At 31.2% G+C, this 23,358-nt stretch overlaps 5 protein-coding genes across 11 annotated transcripts; 2 read left to right on the top strand and 3 right to left on the bottom strand.

Moving 5' to 3' along the window:
* Positions 1 to 107: 107 nt before the first annotated feature.
* On the bottom strand, positions 108 to 1,285 carry LOC141524895 (uncharacterized). The gene is made up of 4 exons (XM_074239043.1): positions 1,055 to 1,285; positions 867 to 959; positions 586 to 789; positions 108 to 508 (listed from the first exon to the last, which is right to left on the bottom strand). The coding sequence occupies exons 1-4, from the start codon at positions 1,148 to 1,150 to the stop codon at positions 233 to 235; spliced, it is 669 nt and encodes a 222-aa protein (XP_074095144.1). The 5' UTR covers positions 1,151 to 1,285; the 3' UTR covers positions 108 to 232.
* Positions 1,181 to 3,620, bottom strand: LOC141524893 (uncharacterized). The gene is made up of 6 exons (XM_074239042.1): positions 3,510 to 3,620; positions 2,401 to 2,503; positions 2,152 to 2,288; positions 1,930 to 2,094; positions 1,642 to 1,845; positions 1,181 to 1,561 (listed from the first exon to the last, which is right to left on the bottom strand). Exons 2-6 carry the CDS (start codon positions 2,453 to 2,455, stop codon positions 1,313 to 1,315), a joined length of 810 nt encoding a protein of 269 aa, XP_074095143.1. The 5' UTR covers positions 2,456 to 2,503; positions 3,510 to 3,620; the 3' UTR covers positions 1,181 to 1,312.
* A 49-nt stretch (positions 3,621 to 3,669) lies between these two features.
* Positions 3,670 to 7,067, top strand: LOC141524892 (uncharacterized). The gene is made up of 2 exons (XM_074239041.1): positions 3,670 to 3,786; positions 5,792 to 7,067. The coding sequence occupies exon 2, from the start codon at positions 5,800 to 5,802 to the stop codon at positions 6,955 to 6,957; it is 1,158 nt and encodes a 385-aa protein (XP_074095142.1). The 5' UTR covers positions 3,670 to 3,786; positions 5,792 to 5,799; the 3' UTR covers positions 6,958 to 7,067.
* Positions 7,068 to 7,730: 663 nt separating this feature from the next.
* Positions 7,731 to 15,151, top strand: Ehbp1 (Eps15 homology domain containing protein-binding protein 1). 6 transcript variants are annotated; one of them, XM_074239304.1, is made up of 19 exons: positions 7,804 to 7,934; positions 7,999 to 8,460; positions 8,527 to 8,627; positions 8,732 to 8,859; positions 9,015 to 9,222; positions 9,304 to 9,485; positions 9,707 to 9,918; positions 10,049 to 10,184; positions 10,326 to 10,547; positions 10,704 to 10,893; positions 10,998 to 11,390; positions 11,455 to 11,625; positions 11,756 to 11,839; positions 11,958 to 12,071; positions 12,137 to 12,337; positions 12,416 to 12,565; positions 12,653 to 12,870; positions 12,970 to 13,158; positions 13,247 to 15,151. In XM_074239304.1, the coding sequence occupies exons 4-19, from the start codon at positions 8,756 to 8,758 to the stop codon at positions 13,326 to 13,328; spliced, it is 2,856 nt and encodes a 951-aa protein (XP_074095405.1). In that variant the 5' UTR covers positions 7,804 to 7,934; positions 7,999 to 8,460; positions 8,527 to 8,627; positions 8,732 to 8,755; the 3' UTR covers positions 13,329 to 15,151. The 6 variants fall into 6 exon arrangements, with proteins under 6 accessions (XP_074095404.1, XP_074095405.1, XP_074095407.1 ...); XM_074239306.1 differs by having other exon boundaries at positions 7,999 to 8,627; positions 10,998 to 11,072; positions 11,262 to 11,390; XM_074239303.1 differs by having other exon boundaries at positions 7,731 to 7,851; positions 7,999 to 8,627.
* On the bottom strand, positions 14,086 to 23,334 carry LOC141525038 (unconventional myosin-Ie). 2 transcript variants are annotated; one of them, XM_074239300.1, is made up of 11 exons: positions 23,245 to 23,334; positions 22,805 to 22,966; positions 20,686 to 20,814; positions 20,271 to 20,360; positions 19,932 to 20,026; positions 19,613 to 19,790; positions 19,121 to 19,283; positions 18,816 to 18,941; positions 18,419 to 18,547; positions 17,959 to 18,323; positions 14,086 to 17,840 (listed from the first exon to the last, which is right to left on the bottom strand). In XM_074239300.1, the coding sequence occupies exons 2-11, from the start codon at positions 22,805 to 22,807 to the stop codon at positions 15,426 to 15,428; spliced, it is 3,693 nt and encodes a 1,230-aa protein (XP_074095401.1). In that variant the 5' UTR covers positions 22,808 to 22,966; positions 23,245 to 23,334; the 3' UTR covers positions 14,086 to 15,425. The 2 variants fall into 2 exon arrangements, with proteins under 2 accessions (XP_074095401.1, XP_074095400.1); XM_074239299.1 differs by lacking the exon at positions 23,245 to 23,334 and adding an exon at positions 23,060 to 23,227.
* Between the last annotated feature and the right edge of the window lie 24 nt (positions 23,335 to 23,358).

Here is a 23,358-nt window from a genome sequence, read left to right as displayed (position 1 = left end):
TAATGCGTTAGGTTTGCAACTATACCAATAACTATAAAAATAATTAATAATAATTATTTATCCTCATTAGAATTTATAAATATATCAAAAATTATCATGTAATCATTACAATTAACATAGAATAAATTATTATTTCATCACTTTATTGCTACAAAGTCTACGCACTTTAAAGAAAATGATTTCTACAAATATAGAACAAGGTCAAATCTCAAGATATTTTTTTCTAAAGCTATTAAGATTTATCGAATGAAGCGAATCGCGACTTGATCCTCGCGGCATTCTCTTGGGCTAATCTAGCAGCGGCGTTGGCCTTTATTACCGCAATCTTCGTATTTTCAAGATCGCGTTTCGCTTGTCGCGTCCTTTTGGTCAATTCATGGAGACGCTGGCGTGCATCATTCACTAGTTGTTCTTGCTCGATAAGCTCACGTCGTGCTCCTTGGGAAGCTTCTTCCGACACTTCGACATTTTTTGTCAACGTGCTCAAAGATTGACTCAGTGTTTTATGCTTAAAAAAAAAAATTAGTCAATTAATTTAATATTTATAAAAAAAAAACAATTAATAAATGTCTTCTTCATGATTACTTCTTCACCAATTTGCTGAGCTGCCAGGACAGCAGATTTAACTAAATCCTTAGCTCGTCGAATTGAACCGACTTCTTCATTAACAACAGCTTCAGCTTCTTTTACTTCTTGTTGCAGTTGCGTTACAACAGACATTTTTCCAATTAATATAGCTTTAGCAGCTTTTGCAGCAGATGAAGCTTTGTCCGCTAGTTGAGCTTTTATCTAAAATGATTAAATCTAATAATTAAATTATTACTTAGGAAATTTTTAAAAATAAAAAAATGTTTATAAAACTTTACCTGACGAGAAGCTTCAGCAGCAGCCGCATTTTGAATATCTGAAGCAGCTTTAGCTTCATTGGCAGCGTCTTGAGCGATATTGGTTGCCTTGTTCTGAGTTTTAAATTATTAATATTAAAATAAATATATTTTTAAGCATATTTATTTAATAAAACATTGAAATTAATACGTGAAAAAATTTACCTCACCTCACCTGCTTCTCGCAATTCTCGGGCACTGTTAGGTGCAACTTCTAACGCATTATCAATCAAAAATACAGTAAATAAAACACATAACATTCTCATGTTTAAAGTTAGTTAATAATTTTTTTTTTATTAACCCATTAATGACGTTTATCAGCGAAAGTCATTTGTTACTTCATAGTCTACTTAATTATTTGATTGATTAATACATTCATGTATATATAATACTGAATGCAACTAAATGAATTTATTAATGAGATTATACTAAATGCTACGATTAACTTTAGCTCTTGCATTGCGAGCAAATTCTTGGGCTTTAATGGCAACACTGTGTATCTTCATAAGATCATTGTCTGCGACGTGCAGTCGCTCGACTAAGTCTTCGACACGTTTTTTCGCAGCCTCTAGTAGTTTTTGTTTGCTCGCCAGCAATCGTTTAGCTCCGTCGACAGACACATTCGCATTCCTTATGCTTGTTTTTACGATATTTACAGCTTTGGTCAACATTTGTAACTAAAAAAATTTGTCATTAATTATTTCATTTTATTTTTCAGGAATACGCACTGCTCGAGGTGTTAATTATAATTAAAAACCTGCTGTCTTGAGTCACGCGCCACGCGTATAGCTGCATTCGTACTTTTTCGCACTTGTTCCAACTCTAAACTACCATCTTGGAAAACTATTTGCGCTTCTTTAGTTTCTTCACCTAACTGTTCTAACAAAGCTATTTTACCCGACAATGCTGCTTCGGCGGTTTTTGCAGCACGGATCGCCCTGTCTGCTAATTGAGACTTTACCTATTTAAAGCATAAATTCCTCGGTTAGTTAATTATTAGATAAATTAACGTAAAAATTTATTATCATTAATCTATCAAAGTTACTTGATAAGCAGCCTGTTGCGCAGCCATTCCTTGAGCTTCTGAAGCTGCTTTAGCTTCTTCTACCGCTTTATTAACTATCTCGTTGCTCTTCTCCGACTGATCTCTCTTCTCAATTCTTTTTAATTTTATTTCATGGACATCGCGGACTTTTCGAAGTTTTTCATCCTGTAATACAATTATTTAAGCATTAATAATTTTCTTTTTTTAATTTTTTTTATTTACCAAATAGTGTGAGTTGTCATGATTATTTTCATTGTTATTATTTCCGATAGATTTTAATCCATGAGCACGATTTGTTGTTCCGTTTTGCTGCGCTTCAGCTCCTTTAGCACGTTTCAAGTTCCCAAATGTCAGCGCAACTAGAATTATATATTATATCAATTTATAAATCACAACTATTAGTTCACTATTAAGCAATCTATGAGAATGGTTAGTAGTTTTATTAAAATTATTTCCATTAATCCGGGTTACCTAAGTAAAGGGCCAGGAAGTACTGGATATTTCTCCAGCGTCTCCGTTTCCTCATGACATATCAACTTGACGTCTAGGTTGTCATAATCTCATTTCATTTAATCTGAAGTCAGACATAATTAATTTTTTTTTTTTTTGCTAATTTTTTAAACAGCTTCATTATTTAGTAACATCATTCTTAATTTGTAAAATTAATTAATCTGGTACAGATATGAATCTCATTGCTGCACAAAAAAGAATATTGATGTAAGCGTGTCAAGTATGACTTCATCGTGGGTACTTGATACCTTTTAAGCTTTTACATGTTATATGTAATTCAGCTTTGTTATAATATGAGTATTATATTATTATTTATTGTAATGAATAATATATAATTAAATTTATAAGGTCCGTGTGAAAGTAAGAGCACAACGTACGTCAATAGATAAACATACTCCGGACCTACGGCAATTTATATAGTTATACGGAATATAATACATAATATTTAATAGTTTCTAAAAGTTATTACTCATTCTATGATCTGCAATTTATATAAAAATATAATCTTAATTCAAGATTAATTTTAACAAAACGTTTTAATGAATATGATTGAAACGTTTCGTGTTGAATTAATTTAAAAATTTAAAAAAATTAATTCTTCATGCAGTTAATAATAAATTATGTTCAATCTTTAACAATCTATTTAATAAACCTAAAATTTAAAAAAATTTTTATGATACTGAAATTGAGAGAAATCTGATAATTTTAAGATTTTTTTTAACAAACAAATATATAGCAAGAAAATTTTAATTAAAAATTTCATCTTTAGAAGTTCTGAAAAATTATAAATGAAATTTTTATAAATAATTTTCTATGCCTAATTTATTTTTCAAGAAAAATAAAAAATTGTCGAGTATCTGCTAACTTCAACCTCATAAATTTTTAATATTTTATCCAATATTTGAAATTTATTAAAACCCAAGCGGCTCAAAAATTTTTTTGGCGATATTTCGTTGAATTTAAATTGACACTTATTAATTTTTGACTTCTTGGGAATTAATCATAATTTTATATGATTAAAAAATCAAACACTGTTATTATATTTATTACAGTGTAAAATTATGCAATACTTAAAGTTTAGGTGACATTTTCGAAGAAAAATTCTATAAGATGTAATTGTAAACAAGCTGGGAGGTCCACTGTCTACAATAATAAATCCCTTCCGTAGCCTCGCCTCGAACAAACCGCCAAACTGGACCAGCGGGACTATAAGAACTCCTAGGATCGGCGAGTTATCTATCAGTTTGTATTAGTTCCCTCCACGTGAAAGGACAGATACTTTTCCTTGTATTTTTTTATTTTTCTTCTCGTGCCAAACACTGTAATCTTTTGATTCTGTAACAATACGTAAGTTATTTATCGTTCATTATTATAAACTACAATTAAAATCATAATATTAAAAGTTTACTTACAAAAATTAATAAAATTATTTTTAACTGTTATTTCTTCATATACATTTATAATTAAAAGTAAAAAATAATTTATTTATATTTAAATATTAATCAATAAATTATTGTAAATAAATTTACGAAAATTGATGTAGATTTAATTAGTTTAATTAATTAACTTAAAAAAACATCACGATTTATTTGAAATAAAAATCGTTGACAGCTAATTATTTAATTTACTTCCTTGAATCAATAAAAAAACAATTAATTTAATTAAATAAGGTGTAAAAAACCAATCGGTAAGCTAATAAAAAATTTTATAAAATGTGAAACTAACTTGAAAGTAAAAAAGTAAAAATCACGGATAATTACTTAGAAAATTTATTCAAGTAATATTTGCGTCGATTCAATAATAAATTATAAAAGATATTTATGTCATTTCTAAACTAGTTATTTATACCAGTCATAAAAATATTCGTAATACCTACTTCCATTATTTAAACTATTAGCGGATACGTTGATTTTTACTCCTACAAATTTTAAGCGCCTTTCTATAAGTTTTAAAAGTAATTGGTAATAATGAAGGTCGATTGTAACTATTTGAAAGGACTGTAAGTTTATAATAGAAAAAAATGTAAAAATGTAATAATGAAAGACTAGATAAGTGATACATAAAATATTTATCGCGAGTAAATGTTTATTCCCATCGGGCTCAAGTTTATGCATTTTCATTATACAATATCTTGTATGGTAAGAATAAAAATCCATAATCCGGGCGTTTACTCTCGCTAAGAGCGACTTTCAGAGCGCAACAAGACAAGTAACAGTTAGTGTGTACACACGCGTTAGCTGAATACACATACATTGATATCTATTTATCTATCTATCTCAATTCTTACATTTGCAATAATATCATATAAGTATAAGTAAATGTATTTACTCGTGAGTAGGCCTAACTTTTAGATTGAGATAATAAGTTTCGCCCAATAAAGAACGTACGAGTCACGATCGGCACGAGCTTAGCTATAATACATATTAGCATTGATATACATTAACACACTGGCATGGCATATCACCACTGTGTACTTTTTCTGTCATTTAAACTTGGACATGTACTTGTACTTTTACTCCCACAATTGTTTTAACCAATATATTAGGTAATAAATATAATGCAAATACTAAGGGCGTGGTCGAAGACAAGACCTGTTAACACAAGAAATTTTCATAAAAAAACAAATCGTTTAGCATTTAACAGAGCAATTATTACTTACTTTTACGTTCATTACTGTACCTACTTTGTTATTGAGCAAATAAAAGGAAAAAATTACACTTGAATAATTTAACAATTAAAAAAAAAAATATTTCTTAAGTAAACTGTTGATTATTCAATGTCGATTGTTTATTAGACAAAATAAAGTAAACCGGTAATCAAATTCCCCTCACTCGATCTCTTGCATCATAACGTGATACCAATTACGCATGGATAAGCTCGCTTTCGTCGCGAGTACTGTTATGTCTCGATAACATGGATTTGTGAATTTAAAAATAATCTGGAGAACAAGTTACAAGTTAGTCCATGATTGATATACATGCATAGTAATAAACTTTTATTAAAAATATAATTAGAGAAAAATCTTGAGTTATGGCATAATCGATTCTTCGGTACGAATGATTGTAGTTGATCGAAAACAGATTAGATAATCGATTTCATAATTGAATGGTTACAGGTGATTGATCATGCAGCTATCTAAATTTCGGTGAAATTACTTCGGAATTCATCATCTTGATTTCTAAAATATACATAAGAGTTGATTAATTAAAAACTTATCTATTTTTTATTTTCACAAAAAAAATTAGTTCACTTAATTATCTAATAATTTATTCATGATCAAGATACTTAAGAAAGAATTTCAATTTCTAATTATGAATTAAACTAATTACATAATTTAATTCGAATGTTGCAGATAAAAAAATGTACAAACTGCTTACTCTATCTCTGGTATGTACGAGTGTGGTCTTTGGTAATCCAGCTGCAAAGCAGGGAAAAGAAGCTCGTAAACCACGCGAATTTATCGAAGGCTACGAGCACGCTAATCATGGAGCATATGCCTTTCTGGCTGACTTGCCAAACGCTAAGCTTGGTAAATTCGACAGCTACTCGGCTCCATCCCACCCGACTCATTACAAAACCGGGTTCAGCGTTGGCGGAGGCCTAGTTTCTATCGCGCGTGGTGCTGCTGACCAAGCAAGAACTCAAGTCAGCCAACAACACTCAGCAGCCGGACAAGCTGCTTACACCGCGAAGAACCAATTGGCCCAAGCCGCAGCTCAATCCGCAGCAACAGCAGCCGCAGCGCTTGCTGGAAAGCAAATAATTCTTTCAGGTCTTGAACAACAATCCCGTGACGCGCATGTAGCAGTTGATGGTGAAAAGATGCAGCTTCAACAGGCAGCGAGAGCTGCAGCTGCTGCCAGAAATGCAGCCCAGCAAGCTATGCATCAAGTTCAGGTTGCTACCACTGCTTTGAACGCTGCTCAGGCAACTGTTGACCACTCAGCTCAAGCTGCTGCTGAGGCTGCCGCTGAATTAGCTGCCCAGACCAGCATGGTAGGTCAGGCCAAGGCCCGTGCCAAGACTATTGATGAACAACTTGCTGCAGCCCGTCTTGACTTCCTTGCGACTCAATCTGCCAACGACAAGGCCTCCGCTGCCGCTCAATTAGCTCAAAACAACGCCGCTGCTGCTGCTGCTCATGCTGCTGAAAGTGCTCAAGCTCTTGCTCCTTTGCCTTCTGTCGCTGAAGAAGAAGATCACCACCACGACGATCTCCATGACGCTCAACCCAATGCTCACTACGATGCTCACCATGATGCTCACCACGATGCCCATCACGATGGTCACCATGACGCTACTTATCTCGTTGAACACCACCAACAAGAACCAGTCCACGAAGTTCATGGTCATGCTCACGGACATCTTCATGCTCCAGTCCACGGTGTTGCTCACTTGCAACCAGTTCACTACGCTGATCATCATGATGACTCTTATGCCCCTCACAAGAATTCTCTTCACGTCCCACACAACGGAGCATCCTACGTAGATAATTATGATTACAAAGGATATTATTAAGTAAACAATTCATTTCAAATCATAATTATGTGATGTAAAATTTGTTTGTACAGAATTGATTTTGTATATTGATTGAAAGAAATTTAATAAATTTTTTAGTTCTTCATTAACTTTATTAATTCATGTTAAATTATTATTACAATCAATTATAAAAAAAATATTTTTCAAAAATTTGCACTTACTATTTTTTTTAGTTCTGAATGTGAATTCTTTTGATTAAAATTTTTAAAATAATTAAATAACAATAAAAAAATATTTTTTTTAAATTACACTTACAGTTTTTGAAGTTTTTTACAAGTGAAATTTATTTTTTTTTTTTTTAAATCATTTTTTTTGACAAAAAATAATTCTAAAAATTTTTCAATGGCAGCTAACTTAATTTTCATTGTAAATTTCAATATTTTATCATCATAAAATATTTTTCCACACTCTTTTTTAGTAGATTTCTTAGAAAATCAACTATTAACGTTTGTCCTGGCAAGTTTTTTGTAATAATATTATTTTTTTAACAACTTATTATCACAACATCAATAAACTTTTTCTTTTTACAAATCATTTTTCATCGTACAATGAACTTGTCTGATTTTCAAAATTTCTTTTGAAACAAAAAAAAAATACCTACTGTGCTGCCACCTAGCGCTTTGAATTATGTTAACTTTCCGACTTACCAGTTTTTATCGACAATATAAACTTCTTTTTTACCATCAACAATAAAAACTGACTTTTGACATTTGCAATTGCAATTCTAAATGCAAAGTTTGCAATCAGTGGCCGTGCAAGTGTTTATACTAGTTGAATTGATTCAGCCAATGATTTCACACTAATTATTTTTCATAGCTTATGTTTAATTTTCTAACTCAAGGTAGACGAGGTAGACTAAGCCAGTCAGTTACGGTAAGTTGAAGTTGGACGATAATCAGCTGTCTCATTGGCCGCGGAACAAACTGTAGAATTACGCGTATGTGTTTCACACACATGTACGTACGTCAATGTATATATGTATATAAGCTGTGTGTATAATTCGTTGATTTCTTTTTTCAGTAATAAAAGAACAGTGATCGAGGTACGCGAGAGAGCTGCAAGCGAGTATAACAAGAGCAAAGAGTGTGTAACGTATGTACAACTCTGATGACTAGAATGTTCAGTAAGTGAAGTTCATTGAAATCAGCATGACGTACTGGTTCTGACAGTGCAGTGATAGATACACCAGAAAATAAACGTGGCTATATATATTTACAAGTTTATTAAAAACAATAGCTGTAGTGATATATTTTATTTGCAATAAGTTCAACATTGAAGGATAGTCGCCATTGAAAAAACTTAACAACGTCCGGTTGGGCCTGTCTTAAGTTATTATGTTTAAGTTTATATATAATCTGTGATAAATAGAGTAAAAAACTGAAGATATCAAGGATGAAGGTTGAAGGATAATTACAAGATCGTGAAGGAAACAGAAAACTAGCTATCAATAATCGATTGTTACGCTTAACTAAATATTAACTTGTAAGCTTACATCTTCAAGTTTATTCTACATATATAGTCACTGACTATTATTATTATTTCAACTAGTGGCTGGTGAACTTTTTTTTATTAATAATCTGGGAATGAGATAAAAAATTATCGTGGCCTTGACAATTTAAGAAATGACGAAACAGTGATTGCTTCTTTTGGTTCGTTCAATTTTTAATACTCTCTTTTTTTTTTTTTTTTTTTTTTATAGTAAATTATTTTTATAAATAAATAAAATAATTAATTAATTTTATTCTGTGATAAGGTATTGTTGAAGAATACTTGAATAATGAGTTCAGTGTGGAAAAGATTGCAGAGGGTGAACAAGAGAGCTGCCAAGTTCCAGTTCACCGTCTCTTATCATGAACTTACTCTCGAGACAACATCTAAATGGTGAGATAAACTTTCTAAATAATAAAGATGTCGCAATTTATTTTTATAACTTTATTATTATTAAATATCATGCCTATTATTAAATTACAGAAAAATCGTAATTGATTTTTTATTAAAAAAAAAAAAACAATATATTTTTTTTTTTAACTATTTAGGCGACCCAATAAATTGAGTGTTGTTTGGACAAGGAGAAGTAGAAGAGTCAGCTCAGACCCACTAGAATGGGAGCCTTGTTTGAGTGATCCAATGATCGGAATAGTCAGTTGGGCTGTTCCTGATAACCACACTGTGTCCGTGACACTTTTTAAAGACCCACGTACTCATGAGCTAGAGGATAAGGACTGGACTTTTGTCATTGAAGATGTAATAAATACTTAAAATTTTTTAATTGACTGATTGATTATTTAATTTATTCATGGAATACACTAATTTATTATTGAATAGGTCTCTCCAACGGGGAAAAGAAGGCACGTAGCGGCAACAAATATTAATATGAAGAAATATGCGACCCTGGAATCAAGTCAGCAACAGCTCAAATTAGATCTCAAACCAACGTCGAAAAAAATAGTCCGTGCTACGTTGGAGTGCACGTTATCGTGTGTATTCCTACGAGAAGGCAAAGCTACGTAAGATATATTTATATGTTACTCTTAATCTGTAATCATTAGCTATTTTTTTTTTTTTTTTTTTCAAGTACATGTATATCATCACTAATGATCATATTACTCAGCATTTACTAATAATTATAATAATAATAATAATAATAATAATAATAATAATAATAATAATAATAATAATGATGGTGATGATAATATATACATATTTGATTTGTTTACGTATGAAATAGAGATGAGGATATGCAGAGTATGGCCAGCTTAATGTCTGTAAACAACAACAGCGATATAGCGCCTTTAGATGACTTTGATAATGAAGATATCCCTGAGGATGTCGAGGAGTTATCGCTAAAGAATTTAGACGAAATTCTTGATATTTCAACGCAACTAGAAATGATGACGAACAGTCTGACTGAAAACGAAATGCCAAGTACTCCGATAAGCGGTAAATTATTTAATTATTTTTTTTTTTTTTTTTTTTTATCTACTAATGAAATAAATATTTGATCATTTGCGTAGATAATAAAGTAGGTGATAACTATTATTATAATTATAAACTATAATTAATATTTTAGTGGCTAGCTTAGTTAAAGACGATGCAACACCGGTAAACGATCAAGTTAGTGTAACACTTGATGTCAGTTTAACGGCTATCCCTGATAATATCAAGGACAGATCGCCTATTAAAGATGAGATCGCCGTTGAAAACGAGTACGTTTGTTTTATTTTTATTTTTATTTTTAAAGACAATAAAATAATATCTAGTTCATTGTTCTACTTAAATTACTGTACTGATGATTCATAATAAGAATTAAAATTATTTTTATTTATTTATTTTGTTTGTATTTTCAGTAAAAACGCTTCAATGAGATCAAAGCTACAACCATTGGACTTGAAAAAAAATGAAACATGTGCACCACGTATACGAGAAATAACACCGGGTCAAGATCTTTTAGAGTGGTGTAAAGATGTTACACGCAATTATTCAGGCGTTAAAGTAACAAATCTAACGACATCGTGGCGTAATGGAATGGCGTTTTGCGCAATAATTCATCACTTTAGACCTGACCTTATGTAATAATTTACTATAATTCTATTTTTTTTTTTTTTTTTTTTTTTTCTTAAATTTACGTCTTTGTCTGTGACATTGCATAGAACTTGTTTGCTTTTGTGATTTAAAATTAGACTATGGAATATTTATATTCATGCTTGTAATTTATTACTTCTCAGCGATGTGGATTCATTGTTGCCGCATGACGTCAAGGGTAATTGCAAAAAAGCGTTTGACGCGGGGGAAGCACTCGGTATTCCACGTGTTATAGAACCAGCTGACATGGACATACTAACTGTACCGGATAAGCTAGCGGTAATGACGTATTTGTACCAATTAAGAGCCCATTTTACTGGTCATGAATTAGAGGTAAGTCAATGTTCAATACACGTAGACGCAAATACTTCCATAAATAATGAAACAGTAAAATATTGAATGATAATTTTTTTATGTATGTGTGTATGGAAAAATAGGTTCATCAAATCGGCAAAACCGCAGACGAGTCATCATATATGATTGGTAGGTTCAATACAGACAATAATTCCGAGGTGAGTGTACAATTATTCGGCCAGGAGATCATTAATATGCGGAAAAAGGAAAATATTGAGCAGAGAAGCAATAAAAATGGTGATACTAATACAAACAGACGGTCTAATCCGTTTGATTATAAAATAGATGAAACTTGTGGTGAATCGTTGAAAAATAAATTACATCTTAGTTTAAATACTGATATTCAGGATAATGAACCAGGTAAAGACAAATCACCGTCTAGTGTTAAAGACGTCAAGGACATTATTTTTGCAAGTTCGAAAAGTATTTTGGGAAAAGTTTTATCGCCTACTAAAGAAAAATATACCAGAGAAAAGGTTCGTCATTGGTTATTTAATTTTTCCATAGCCAATTTATTGTATTTTATTTTTATTAATCCAGAGTAAATCTCCACCACGGTCACTTCACGTTCAACAACGTCCAATTCTCATGACGAGACGTCAATTAACGGATCCATTTGGATCTGACGATGAAGAAGAAAATATTCAAGTTGTTGATGACAAGTGGTCTCAATCGATTTCTATCACCAAGTCACCGACCTCTCCACGAGACGTACGAATTTATTACTATTATTGTCATTATTATTGTTGTTATCATTTTATATGTTTGTTATGTTGAATATTAGTGTACATAATTTTTTTTGTCATCATTTGTTTTTGTTTTGTTTTTTTTTTTAATGTAGGAAATAATTGATCGAGCTATTCGAGCTAATTCAGAAGGTCCTCGTGGTCTCTCTCCATTGCACGGCGAATTACGATCACAGCATGTAATTGTCTAGTAACTTATTATTTGATTTAGAGAACAAAGACACTTGTTTTTTAACAAAAGAAACAGTCGAATATAAAGAAAGTAATAGGTCATGTTATTTTTATTTGTTTGAACAGCCGCTGGTCACTCGACATGACGAGCTGAGAGAGCGTGCCCGACAACTCTTGGAGCAAGCCAGAAGTCAATCTAAAACATCGGCAATGTCTTCGCCAGTTTCAAGTCCCGTTGATGTAAGTCTTAATTACTTATTAATTATTTAATTTTCTAAATTTATAATACAATAAAATAATTTCAGTCTCAAAATGAGGACGATCGGCAACAGCAGCTGCGTGAGCGAGCACGTCGGCTAATTGCCGAGGCACGTATGGGTGTTGTTTTAACTCCAAGTCAGCTTGGCGATGATAACAATAGTGATAGACGATCTACCGATGATCAAAATAATAGTCCGAGACGTAGTATGACTCCTTCAACACCCGGTGATCGTTTGAGTATAAAGGCAGGTGTTATCTTACATTAAAAATGTGTTAATTAGGCACGTAATGATATTTAACAATACTTGTTTTTATTTTTACAGTCTGAATATAATGGAAATATACTGGCTAATGCCAGCGCTATTGATAGTGATAAAAAAAATAATTCACCCATGTATTCTTACAATAAAATAATCGAAAGAATTTCACCTGATAAAATTAGCCCGGAAAAAAGCCCACAGACAATTCGAGGGGTAAAAATAAATTTATTACTCATTTATTTTTAGATTTATTGACGAATAGAATGATTTATTTAATATAATTACTTTTATTGTATGTAGTTGGGTAAAGATATGACGTCTTACATCCAAAATGAATTAGAGGCTTTAGAAAGAGAACAAAGCCAAATAGACATACAGGCGGCGAAACTTGAAAAACAATTACGAGCCGCAATGGAGAGTGATAATGAAGAAGACACTGAACGACTCATGTCACTGTGGTTCACGCTTGTTAATAAAAAGAATGCTTTGTTAAGACGGCAAATGCAGCTTAACATTTTGTAAGTAGCTTTAATAAATAATAAATTTATGTTATTTATTTATTTATTATTTTTGCTTTAAATAGAACAATAGTAATAAATTTTTTAATCTATCTGTAGAGAAAAAGAAGATGACCTGGAACGACGTTTTGAATTATTAAATCGTGAGTTAAGAAGTATACTTGCTGTTGAAGAATGGCAGAAAACAGCCGAGCAGAAAGTTAGAGAAAATCTCTTACTTGAAGAACTAGTTTCTATCGTTAATAAAAGAGATGAGCTGGTCCATCATTTAGATACGCAAGAAAGAGCGTAAGTTTTAATATATATGTTTTTTATTTTTATATTTTTGTTCGTCGCATAATTAATCATTGATGTATATTATTTTTGTTTACTACAGAATTGAAGATGATGACGAGATCGAACGTGATTTATCACGTGCTGGTTTAGCGCAACGAAATAAAAATTGCGTGATACAGTGAATAGTAATAATACTATATAGCAATAAATATTCAATTAATTTTTTTTTTGCTAATGGAGTTGCCAAAGAAAATGATAAAAATACGTTGCATGAGTCGTGATGTGTTAGTGATTAATTTAAAACTTACAATATAAAAAAAAATCATTTATAAATCGGTGCAAGGATTGATAATTTTATAAAAGTAAACTTTTTTTACCCGCTGTTGCTTGTTTAAAAGCTTTAGTTTTTTCATTACGTTATTAAATTTATTCGATATAAAAAAAAAATTTTCATTAGTTAGTTAGTAATTAATTATATTTAATATAAAAAATAAAAATAAAACGATAATTAAAGTACTAACGGACTCCCGTGTAATATAGGTTGTTCAATACTGCAAATGCAGTCTAATAATTAATAAATAAAATTTCTTAATTACTTAATTATACTTAAATAAAAATATTTGACTGGTACAAACTGGCTAACCAGTATAATAAAATAATAATAATAATAAATTATAATAATACTGAATTCGTCCGATAATCTTTAAAACACGGCTAGTTAAAATAACAATCGACATACTCAAATCTGTGCCATAAAATCGTCAAGATATGACAGATGATTTAAATAAATGGCATGCGTGTAGATTTATATTCTAGGCATGCGAATAATTGAAAAGAGTGAATTATTTATATTTTTCATTGCTCACAATTGAATTTTTTTCTACCCACGATGACTGTTGCTAAATGACTGTTAAAAATTTTTTCTTTAATTATTATTTCTTTTTTTTTTTTTTTTTATAGTTTATTGATAAAAAATTAATTTAAAAAATAAAAATAGAAAGAGAGAAAGAGAAAGAAAGTAACAAAGTTATTATTAAGTATGTATATTTTGCTCTAAATTATTATAAGAAAAAAAAATATTAAAAGATGGAAATATTTTTTTAATTTGCCTAATTGAATGTGTTGAATCACAATTTATGCCAAATTTTTTAACATTGTTAATTCGTTGTAGTAAAAACAATTACACCAATATATATAAAGATTTAAAAAGTCAACATTCACATTTTAATAATTTTATGTATCACGTACATAAGCTATTATCGCAGTCTCTTTAATTACCATTTTAAAAGCTTCGATTGTAAGATTGTAATTGCGAAATTTATTATAAACACTATAAATTCATATGAATTAAATTAAAAATGTCTATATCGATATTTATGATCAATAAAATTGTCGATAATATTGAAATTTTTAATAAATCCGTATGCATTGGATTGTATCATCAATTGTACGCTGATGTGAGAGCTTATTTATAAATCTTGACACTTGGTATATATGGTGTAAATACTTGGAGTGACTAATAGAATTTAAATAGTTAACTTACCACTATTCAGTAAATTAATTGAAATAAAAAACAATAGTTATAAGAGTGATCTCTGTAAATATCGCCACTCTCGCCTACAATTTTTTTTTTTTAATTTAGCACTTTAGTACTTGATTTATGTAAAATGAAAAATTATTAATTTCATTTTATCGAGTAAACGTCATATATTTAATAACAACAATAATAAAATGTTCATTGACGCCAGCAATACAATGCAATAATTGATAATTATAGACTTGAGCTTCGCGAGTATCATAACATTATTTATTAACATATTTTGATACTTGTTATTTAACTATTATTAATACTTATCATTATCAGACAATTTAGTGTTTCTGTCGTCGATGGATATGATAATAAATTGTCATTTAAATATATTATTTTATTTTAAATATTTTATATTATTATTGTAATAATAATAATAATAATAATAATAATAATAATAATAATAATAATAATAATCTATAAGTTTTATTTTATTATGTATATCATACTTTTATCCGATGCAAATATACGGTGTGATGTGACAAACAATTAAACGAATTGTCAATTTATTTAATTATTAATTATATAAATGCATTTATTTATTGTATGTGCATATTTTATTATGCACGTACCCGCATATTTGATGCTTGTAGCATCTCTTTGGAATAATTATTTAATTATTAATTATTAATAATAAATTTACTTAAATTTTAACAATCTGCTTGTATGTAAATAATCAAAAATTTAATATTTATATTTTTTCAACATAATTTGAAGGAAATAGTCCAGTTTTTCCTTTTAATTTTCCGTGCCACCAACCGCCTTCATGTTCCATCAAAACTTCAACTATATCACCTTCTTTAAGACCTAATTCATCCAAATCTTGCGGCTGGTAGTCATAGAGAGCTTTTACTTTAGGTAAATGTGATACTGGAGGTGGTCTAGGTGGTAATTTGTTTCTATTCGCATTATGAAGCGTCGCTGCTAGCCTCTGGTTAGGATCTTCATACTGATTAATATGTCCTCCAGAAAATCTATTATTACTATTACTATTATTAGTATTATTATTACTATAACTATGATTACTTCCATTAACACTACGTTCATTATTATTACTACTTATTTGATTATTGTCTTGATTAATCAACAGTCTTTGATTATTAGTAGGATTGTAACCTGGATAAATAATTGGCTGATTCGGTGGTGCCGGATCGGAAGGAGGTGGTGGTGCTCTTATCAATCCGACACGTGGACCACCTGTAGGATTATTAGTCAAAATTTTCCCGAGTGTCGCTGACAGAGCGGGGACTTTACCGTTGTTAATGTAATTATGCTGCGGCACAGGCCGGATATTTGGTCGATTTGGAGGCAGTGCGGGTCGTAAGCCTGAGGAAATAACGGGAGTATTAACTGGTGCACCAGCAGCTGGTGACGCACGGGGAGTTGATGATGGGATGGGCGGTCTACTTCCTATTGTATCGGCGTTATCGTAAATATTGCTCAACGTTACTCCTCCAACAGTGGGTCGATAAGCATTATTATTGCTTTGATTAATCGACTTATTGCTATTATTATTATTATTGAATGAACGTGTGCCAGTTGTTCTGGCGCCAGATAAACGCGATGGTCTTGATGTCGATGGCATACCAGGACCGATAATAACATTCAGAATTTTTCCGTTTATCTTTAACGTCTCTTCGTCGCCGTAACCGGTCATTGAAAATTTAACTTGTCGCGTTCCTCCACCACCCCATCCTTCCTTTTTAACTTTAAACTCTAAGTTATTGCTGAATCTAATGTTCAAAGCGTGACCCAGTTGTTCAAAGTATTTTTTACTGAATGCAGATAAAAACTCTGTTTTAAACATAAGCTGTAGTAGACTCGCGTAGTCTTCTTTCGCGTGAATTATTATGAAATCATCTTGCAGCGTGCTTAGTGACACGTGACTTATTTGATCAAAGGTAAGCTTTCGCTTGATGACTTCCTCACTTAATCGTTGTCTTCTTGCTCCTGGATCTTTTTTAGTTTTTTCTGCTCGGCCAATTAAATATAAACAATTACCAGTAAGTACTAAATCTCTACGGCACATTTTAAAACGTCGATCATATTTCTTAACAACTTCTGCAAAAAATACTTTATCCCGACGACCAAGAAGATTTTTAATACCTGGTCTACTATCCAGACCAATATAATCTCCAACAAAGTTTCTTTCTATACTTGCGCGTCTACGTTGTTTGTGTCCGTACAATAAATCAGTAGCCGCTTGCTTTTCAGTTTCTTGCCGTTTACGAGCAAAATATTTTTTAAATGATTTTTGAATTACACGGGCGTAATAATTGTACTTACGATCCCGGGCCTCCTCGAGCATGAATAAACTTTCTGGAGCTTTAACGAAAACCTTTGTTTTACCAAGCTGATACTGTGTCTCATCGATCTGAATGCTGGACATGATCCATTGGATGCCGCGTTTTTCATCTCCTCGCCAGTATGGCCAAGTTTGAGTAGTAAGAATAGCGTATCTGTGTAAAAATTTAGCAAACGGACGTCTATAAGCAAATCCAGCTCTTCTTACGCGTATATTTTCCTTCAAGCCCAAGTACTCAACTTGATGTTTTACTCTCAGAGCATCCCAATCGCGTGGTTTTTTAGTCTCGTTCGGTTTAATACACCGGATGTAGTGAGGCGTACACTTGATCAACTGAGCAACGAGTCGACTCGCTTGATTGCGAATTTTACTGCCCGCTGTAGTTGGTCTCGATTTAAGTGTTTTAGTCTTACTATTGATAGTTAATTCCTCTTCCGGTGGATACAATAGTTGTACCAAACTATTAGTACTGGTTCGCATGAGGTCTATCAGATCAGTAAATAAAACATCCCGGTTTTTGTCACAAAATCCGTCAACTGAGTAAATAACTTGGCCAGCGTAGTGCAAGATTGCAAAACCATCGCCGTTAGCGTGGAAATGAGCGTGACTACTGGCAACAACGGATAATTTCTTTTGTAAATCACCGTCAGCAGCATCACTACCACCATGAAGAGTTGCGCAAACGTCGTCAAGGACTAGGAAAATACCGGGAGGTCGTTTACCTTCCAGTAGCTCAACAACAACAGCATTATTAAAGTAATCTATCGGTGTCCATTTAATATTTTCTGCGACATACTCCTCCTGTTTTAAGTAGACAAAAAATATATTAATTAACAGATGTACAATGATTTAATGTACAGTAATTGAAGTCTTGGATAATAATAATAATTATTATTATCTAATTAATGTTACAATTTACCTGCTCAGCTTTCAAGGTCAGCTCGATAAATATTTGTTGTAATTTTTCATTGACAAAATTTATACAAAATTGCTCAAAGCCATTTGTCTCGAATATTTCGAAGCCGTAAATATCAAGGATTGCTATTTCAAATGCATCGCCAGTTGTCATCATTGCCGAATTCACTCGTTTAACTAGATAATCAAAGAGTCGAGCATATATGTCCTTGGCTAAAGCATCGCGGGTATAAAGTGCTTGAGCGACATTGAGAGTTACATCTACAGACTCAGACTGACTGCCCCATTTCGACTCAAATCCTCGTGATATCAATTTATGCGACAATTTTTCTGCTGATATCCCTAATAAATACGCCGGCAATCTTAGTACTGAAATATCAAAAATATTTATAATAATAATAAAATATTAATTAACGTGTATGGGTAACTATAAATAGTTTTAATATGCAGTATAAATTTCTTGCCTCTTGGATCTGCAATTTGGGAGTAATTTCCGTTTTCTCGGAACTTAATTGTCCCTATGTGAAGAATCCCGGCTACCAGACGTAGTATATTAGATACTTCGGTCTCTTTGATGTCCATAACGCTCAGAGCTAAAACATTTTACGCTAATTAGCGTTTGTCTCTCAACTAATTATATTTTGTCATATTATAAATCATAAATAACAACTATTTAATAATCTAAGTTGATGTTCAATGCCCAGCTGCACTTATCCATACATCTCTAGCTCAAAATTAATTTAATTAAATTGAATTAGGTTGAAATGATTACAGAGAATTTTTAATCATTCTTGATAAGATTATTGGATTAGAAAAAAAAAAAAAAAAAAAAGTTATCAACTGACAACTTGACTGGATTACCTTTCAATGTTTCTTGAAAATCTTTGGCATCACTGCTACTTCCTCGATCACCCATACGGCAAATATTACCGTCCCAATTCATTAAATAATCACAGCCGTCGAGTTCATTTCTCAAGCCGAATTCCGCTACAACAAACAGACTTATATTATGTACGCGCACGTACAGAAGTTGCAGTGCGAAGTAGAAACAAGCAAAGACAAGGGGAGAAAAAAAGTTGACGAGAATCCCTCGCTCGTGGCCTCGACTACTTTAAAGAGCCCACCAAAGCAACCACGCACGTATCGTATCTCTTTATGCTACTTACATTTCATCTGCTCATTTGCTCCAGCTGTCAGTTGATAAAACACATGGAAGCTTCTCTCACCGCCATTATGCTTGACAACCCGTGATTTTTCGAGCAGGAAGTTTGATATTTTACCGCCGATCGGCTGTCCGCCATCTCCAAATTGCATCTCTACATACTTTCCCTTTAAAAAAAAAAAAAAATTAACAATTATTCAATGCATTTATGTCAAATATTAAAAAACAATTACTCAATTTACAAAAAAATGCTTTCAAAAATTTTCACTTGTAATTTTTATTAATTTTCACATGTGAAACTTTTTAATAATATTTTTTTTATAATAATTAATAAATTGCTATAAAATTCTAAAAAAATTTTTAATATCTGTCAACTTAAGTGTCATATCAATAATCATAAATAGATACATTTAAGATGAAAATGTTTAAACTAAATAATTTAACCATTTTCACACTCTTTAAATCGGTAATAAAGATAAACAATCGTTTAACTTACAAATCGACTACTATTGTTATTCCTAATAGTCTTGGCGTTACCAAACGCCTCAAGCAGTGGATTGGATTCCAAGATAATATCCTTAATTCTCTGTACACGATCCCCGCCGCCGCTGACCCTCGATACATAGGCCATTATGTACTTAGCAGCTACCGTCTTGCCGGCGCCTGACTCACCACTGTTTCATGTTTACGATTAAATCAATGAGAACAAGAAATAATTTACAAAGAAATGGAGAATAAAAAGCAATAAACATCTCAACATTCATATAAGAAATAAAATGTATGTATCTCGTATTAACAGAGGTCTTGTCACGAACCTTATGATGACGCATTGACTCTCGACGTCTATCAACATGTTGCGGTACATTTCATCTGCCAACCCGTATATATGCGGTGGATTTTCATACGGGGCCTGTAATGTAGAATATTAATTACATACAAGTCTAAATACCGAGAATTTTTACACTGTAAAAAATTATTGCGTCAAACTTTTTTTATTTTTCAAATTTATTGTTGTTTTTAATGATTAGAAAATTGAGCACTTAGCTCAGTGAAATTGTAAAAAATTTTCACACCATACCGCAGACCAGTAATTTTTTACAGTGTAGTATAATTATTGTTATTGCATAGAATAAAAGTTACTATAATTAACTTACAGCTCCTTGATATATTTGAACTTCCTTCTCGCCAAAGTACGGCATTTGTTTAAATGGATTAATGGAAACCAAGACAGGCCCAATGCAAGTCTAATTATTATTATCATTTTAATTATCAGTACATTAAGGAAAGTGTTAAATATACTTTTAGTGTTGGTGTATAACTGACAATAAAGTAAATGATGTAATTTAATGGCACAAGAGCTTCACTGAGGTCAGGAGTCTTGTATAAAAAAATTAAATCATAGGATTATAGGATGAGAGTTTCTCACACTCAATCCTCTGAATGTTGAATTAGCATGCAGACTACAATAATAATAATAATAATAATAATAATAATAATAATAATAGTAAAAAAGGTGGATGAAGTAAGTAGAAAAGGAAGAGTACAAATAATTTGTTAATGAAAGGATACGTATATGTAATCATCCATATATCTCTTGCGTAAATTATCCATGATAGCATCCTCGGTGATCTTAGGAAGTAGTACCATGTCATCGACCCCGGATACTTTGACATTTTGACTCTGCCAATGATGGATGACCTGAAAAATGTTTCAATTTATTATTAAGGTTTTTTGTCATTATTTGATAATTGTTTTATTTTATTTAATGACGGCAATTTAGTACAAGTGCATAATGTTTTGCACATGCAAAAATTAAATTCACAATTCTCGTAGAAAATGAACCAATCACTCTCGCTCTTGTTCAGAGGCAATGTAAATGGGAGTGTCGAGGCTCGAGAAGTGCTTCCGGTCATGAAACTCATGATCGCACAACGACCAGAGAGCTCTTTACATACTCATATTTAACTTTTTTTTTTTATTCTTTCTTTATTTCTTTTGTAAATGCTCACTCGGCATCAAAGAATTCAGGACGTTGTCCGGATTACGTGTCAAGTATTGTTTGTGTCCGATGAAAAATGAGGAAGAAATTAAAATTTTTATGTTTCAGTGAAAAATAGATAGAGAAGAAAAGAAGAATAGCAACGTTTCCGTTTTATTTATAGAACTTTATTTACTCGTTTTGATGATTTTGTTGTTGTTGTTGTTGTCGTCGAAAATGTTAATCGCTGGACATGTATAACGGTAATTAATGAGTTTTGATGTTACACTAAAGGAATGCATTGTCACATACTGATTTAAATGCTTGATACACACGTTAATTCCGCGAGAGCCTTCACATGTTAAACAGATAAGGAAAACGGTTTTTGTATGATGATTCATATTTTAAAGAAAAATGTATAATATAAGTTTACAAAAGTATATATTTCTATTATTATACTTAATGCGGTTGAGACCTTCCCTAATTTCATACTTTTTTAATTCAATTAATTACTAAAACGTTTTAAAAATCACTTAGCGGTATTATTTCTCAGAATTTTTTATCGTTAATTAAAATTTAATTTCGACATCAATTTTAATTAGAACCATTAAGCTATTAGGCTATCACTTATTGTTTTTTATGTAACTATTGATTGATTATAAAATTTGAAGGTCATTGTCATGGCTTTTAACGTTTTATCTTGAAAAAATATGAAACAAAAGATTTATTTTCAAGATTCTTTGTTGACAATATTAAATATTGTCCAGTGAAATTGTTAAAATTTAAATAACAGTGTAATTATTTTTATTATTATTGATTTGTTAAACAAACCGGGCCGGTAATCAGTTTGATTATTCGGTCGAATAAATAGGGCAGTTATAAAACCAACCAAGATTGTACATTGTCATTCTCGTTTTACTTGTTTCGCATTGACGAACAGCGTAAATAGCATCATATCAGCAAACATGACAAGTTGTAAGGTTTCTAATAAATGATCACCGATCAGTAATATTTTTAACAAATAATACTGAAATTAGCCGTCAGCTATAAAATTACAAAAAAATTATGACATTAAATTTAGCTGTCACTTCACAATTTTTTTAATTTTCTTTAATAAATAAATTATGGTAAAAAAAAAAAAATTATTTAAAAAATGGACTTGTAGGAATTTTAAAAAACTACAAATGGAATTTTTTAAAAATAATTTTTTGGAGCAAATTTATTTGTTGAAGAAAATTAAAAAATTGTCAATTGACAGCTAAATTGAATGACATTAAAGTTAATTGTCACTTGACAATTTTTTTTTAACAAACAAATTTGCTCCAAAAAATTTCTTTTTAAAAAATTGCATTTGTAGTTTTTTAAAATTTCTAAATGTCAATTTTTTTTTTTGCCATAATTTATTTGTTACAAAAATTCTTTAAATTATCAACTATCTGTTAAGTTAATTTTGATCTAAATTAAACTATGTTATTTCAAACATCAAGATTAAAAATACCATACTACCTGTAGAAAAAAAAAATAGAACAGGTATCTAACCTGTCTATAATATTAATCTAATCTTCGAAGCTTCAGATATGCTTTAAATTCCGATTTTAAATCATTTAATATCAATAGATTGAATTAAAAAAGATTATGACGAGTGATAATTTATAAAACCGAAATAAAAAACAAGTTTAGTATATGTGAATAGATAAAAAAATTACTCACCATGATGACTGTATTACTAATCCGTTCAACAAGTATTCCAAGTAAAAATTAAATCACAAAACAGTCACAAATAAATAAAAAGGCCGTCACCAGTAAACAAAACTCTTTAACCGTTTGACCTGGTTAAGCTGATACAGGAGACACAACATCATCAACAGTGAACTAAACAAAACAAAACAAATATAAAAATTGTATTAAACATAATGAAAAATAATACTAGAATAAAATACTGTCATAGCAAATTAAGTAGCTTACTGGTAATGATGATTTAGTAATTAAAGTTTGCTAAAATCTAATTAGCCAAAAGTTGAAAGCCGACCTGGGTATAATTATAAAGCTCTGGATTATATATTAGTTCAGTTTCAGTACAGTAGTAAGTTGTGACTAATAAAACTAAGGCTAATACTAACAGCAACACTCACTAGTGTAAAATGACTTACATAGAGTGTACACTCTACTTCACTAGACTCAGAAGCGTCGAGTCTGACGAACTTGTCTACCGTAGTACGAGCCCACCGACACGAGTGCACTGAAGCACGAGTGAACGCCAGGGA

Source organism: Cotesia typhae, unplaced genomic scaffold (genome assembly GCF_013202065.1).
Source record: "Cotesia typhae breed Kobodo isofemale line unplaced genomic scaffold, CoteBio_Ctyphae contig_23, whole genome shotgun sequence".
Classification (NCBI taxonomy): domain Eukaryota; kingdom Metazoa; phylum Arthropoda; class Insecta; order Hymenoptera; family Braconidae; genus Cotesia; species Cotesia typhae.
This window is presented reverse-complemented; position numbering and strand designations above follow the sequence as displayed.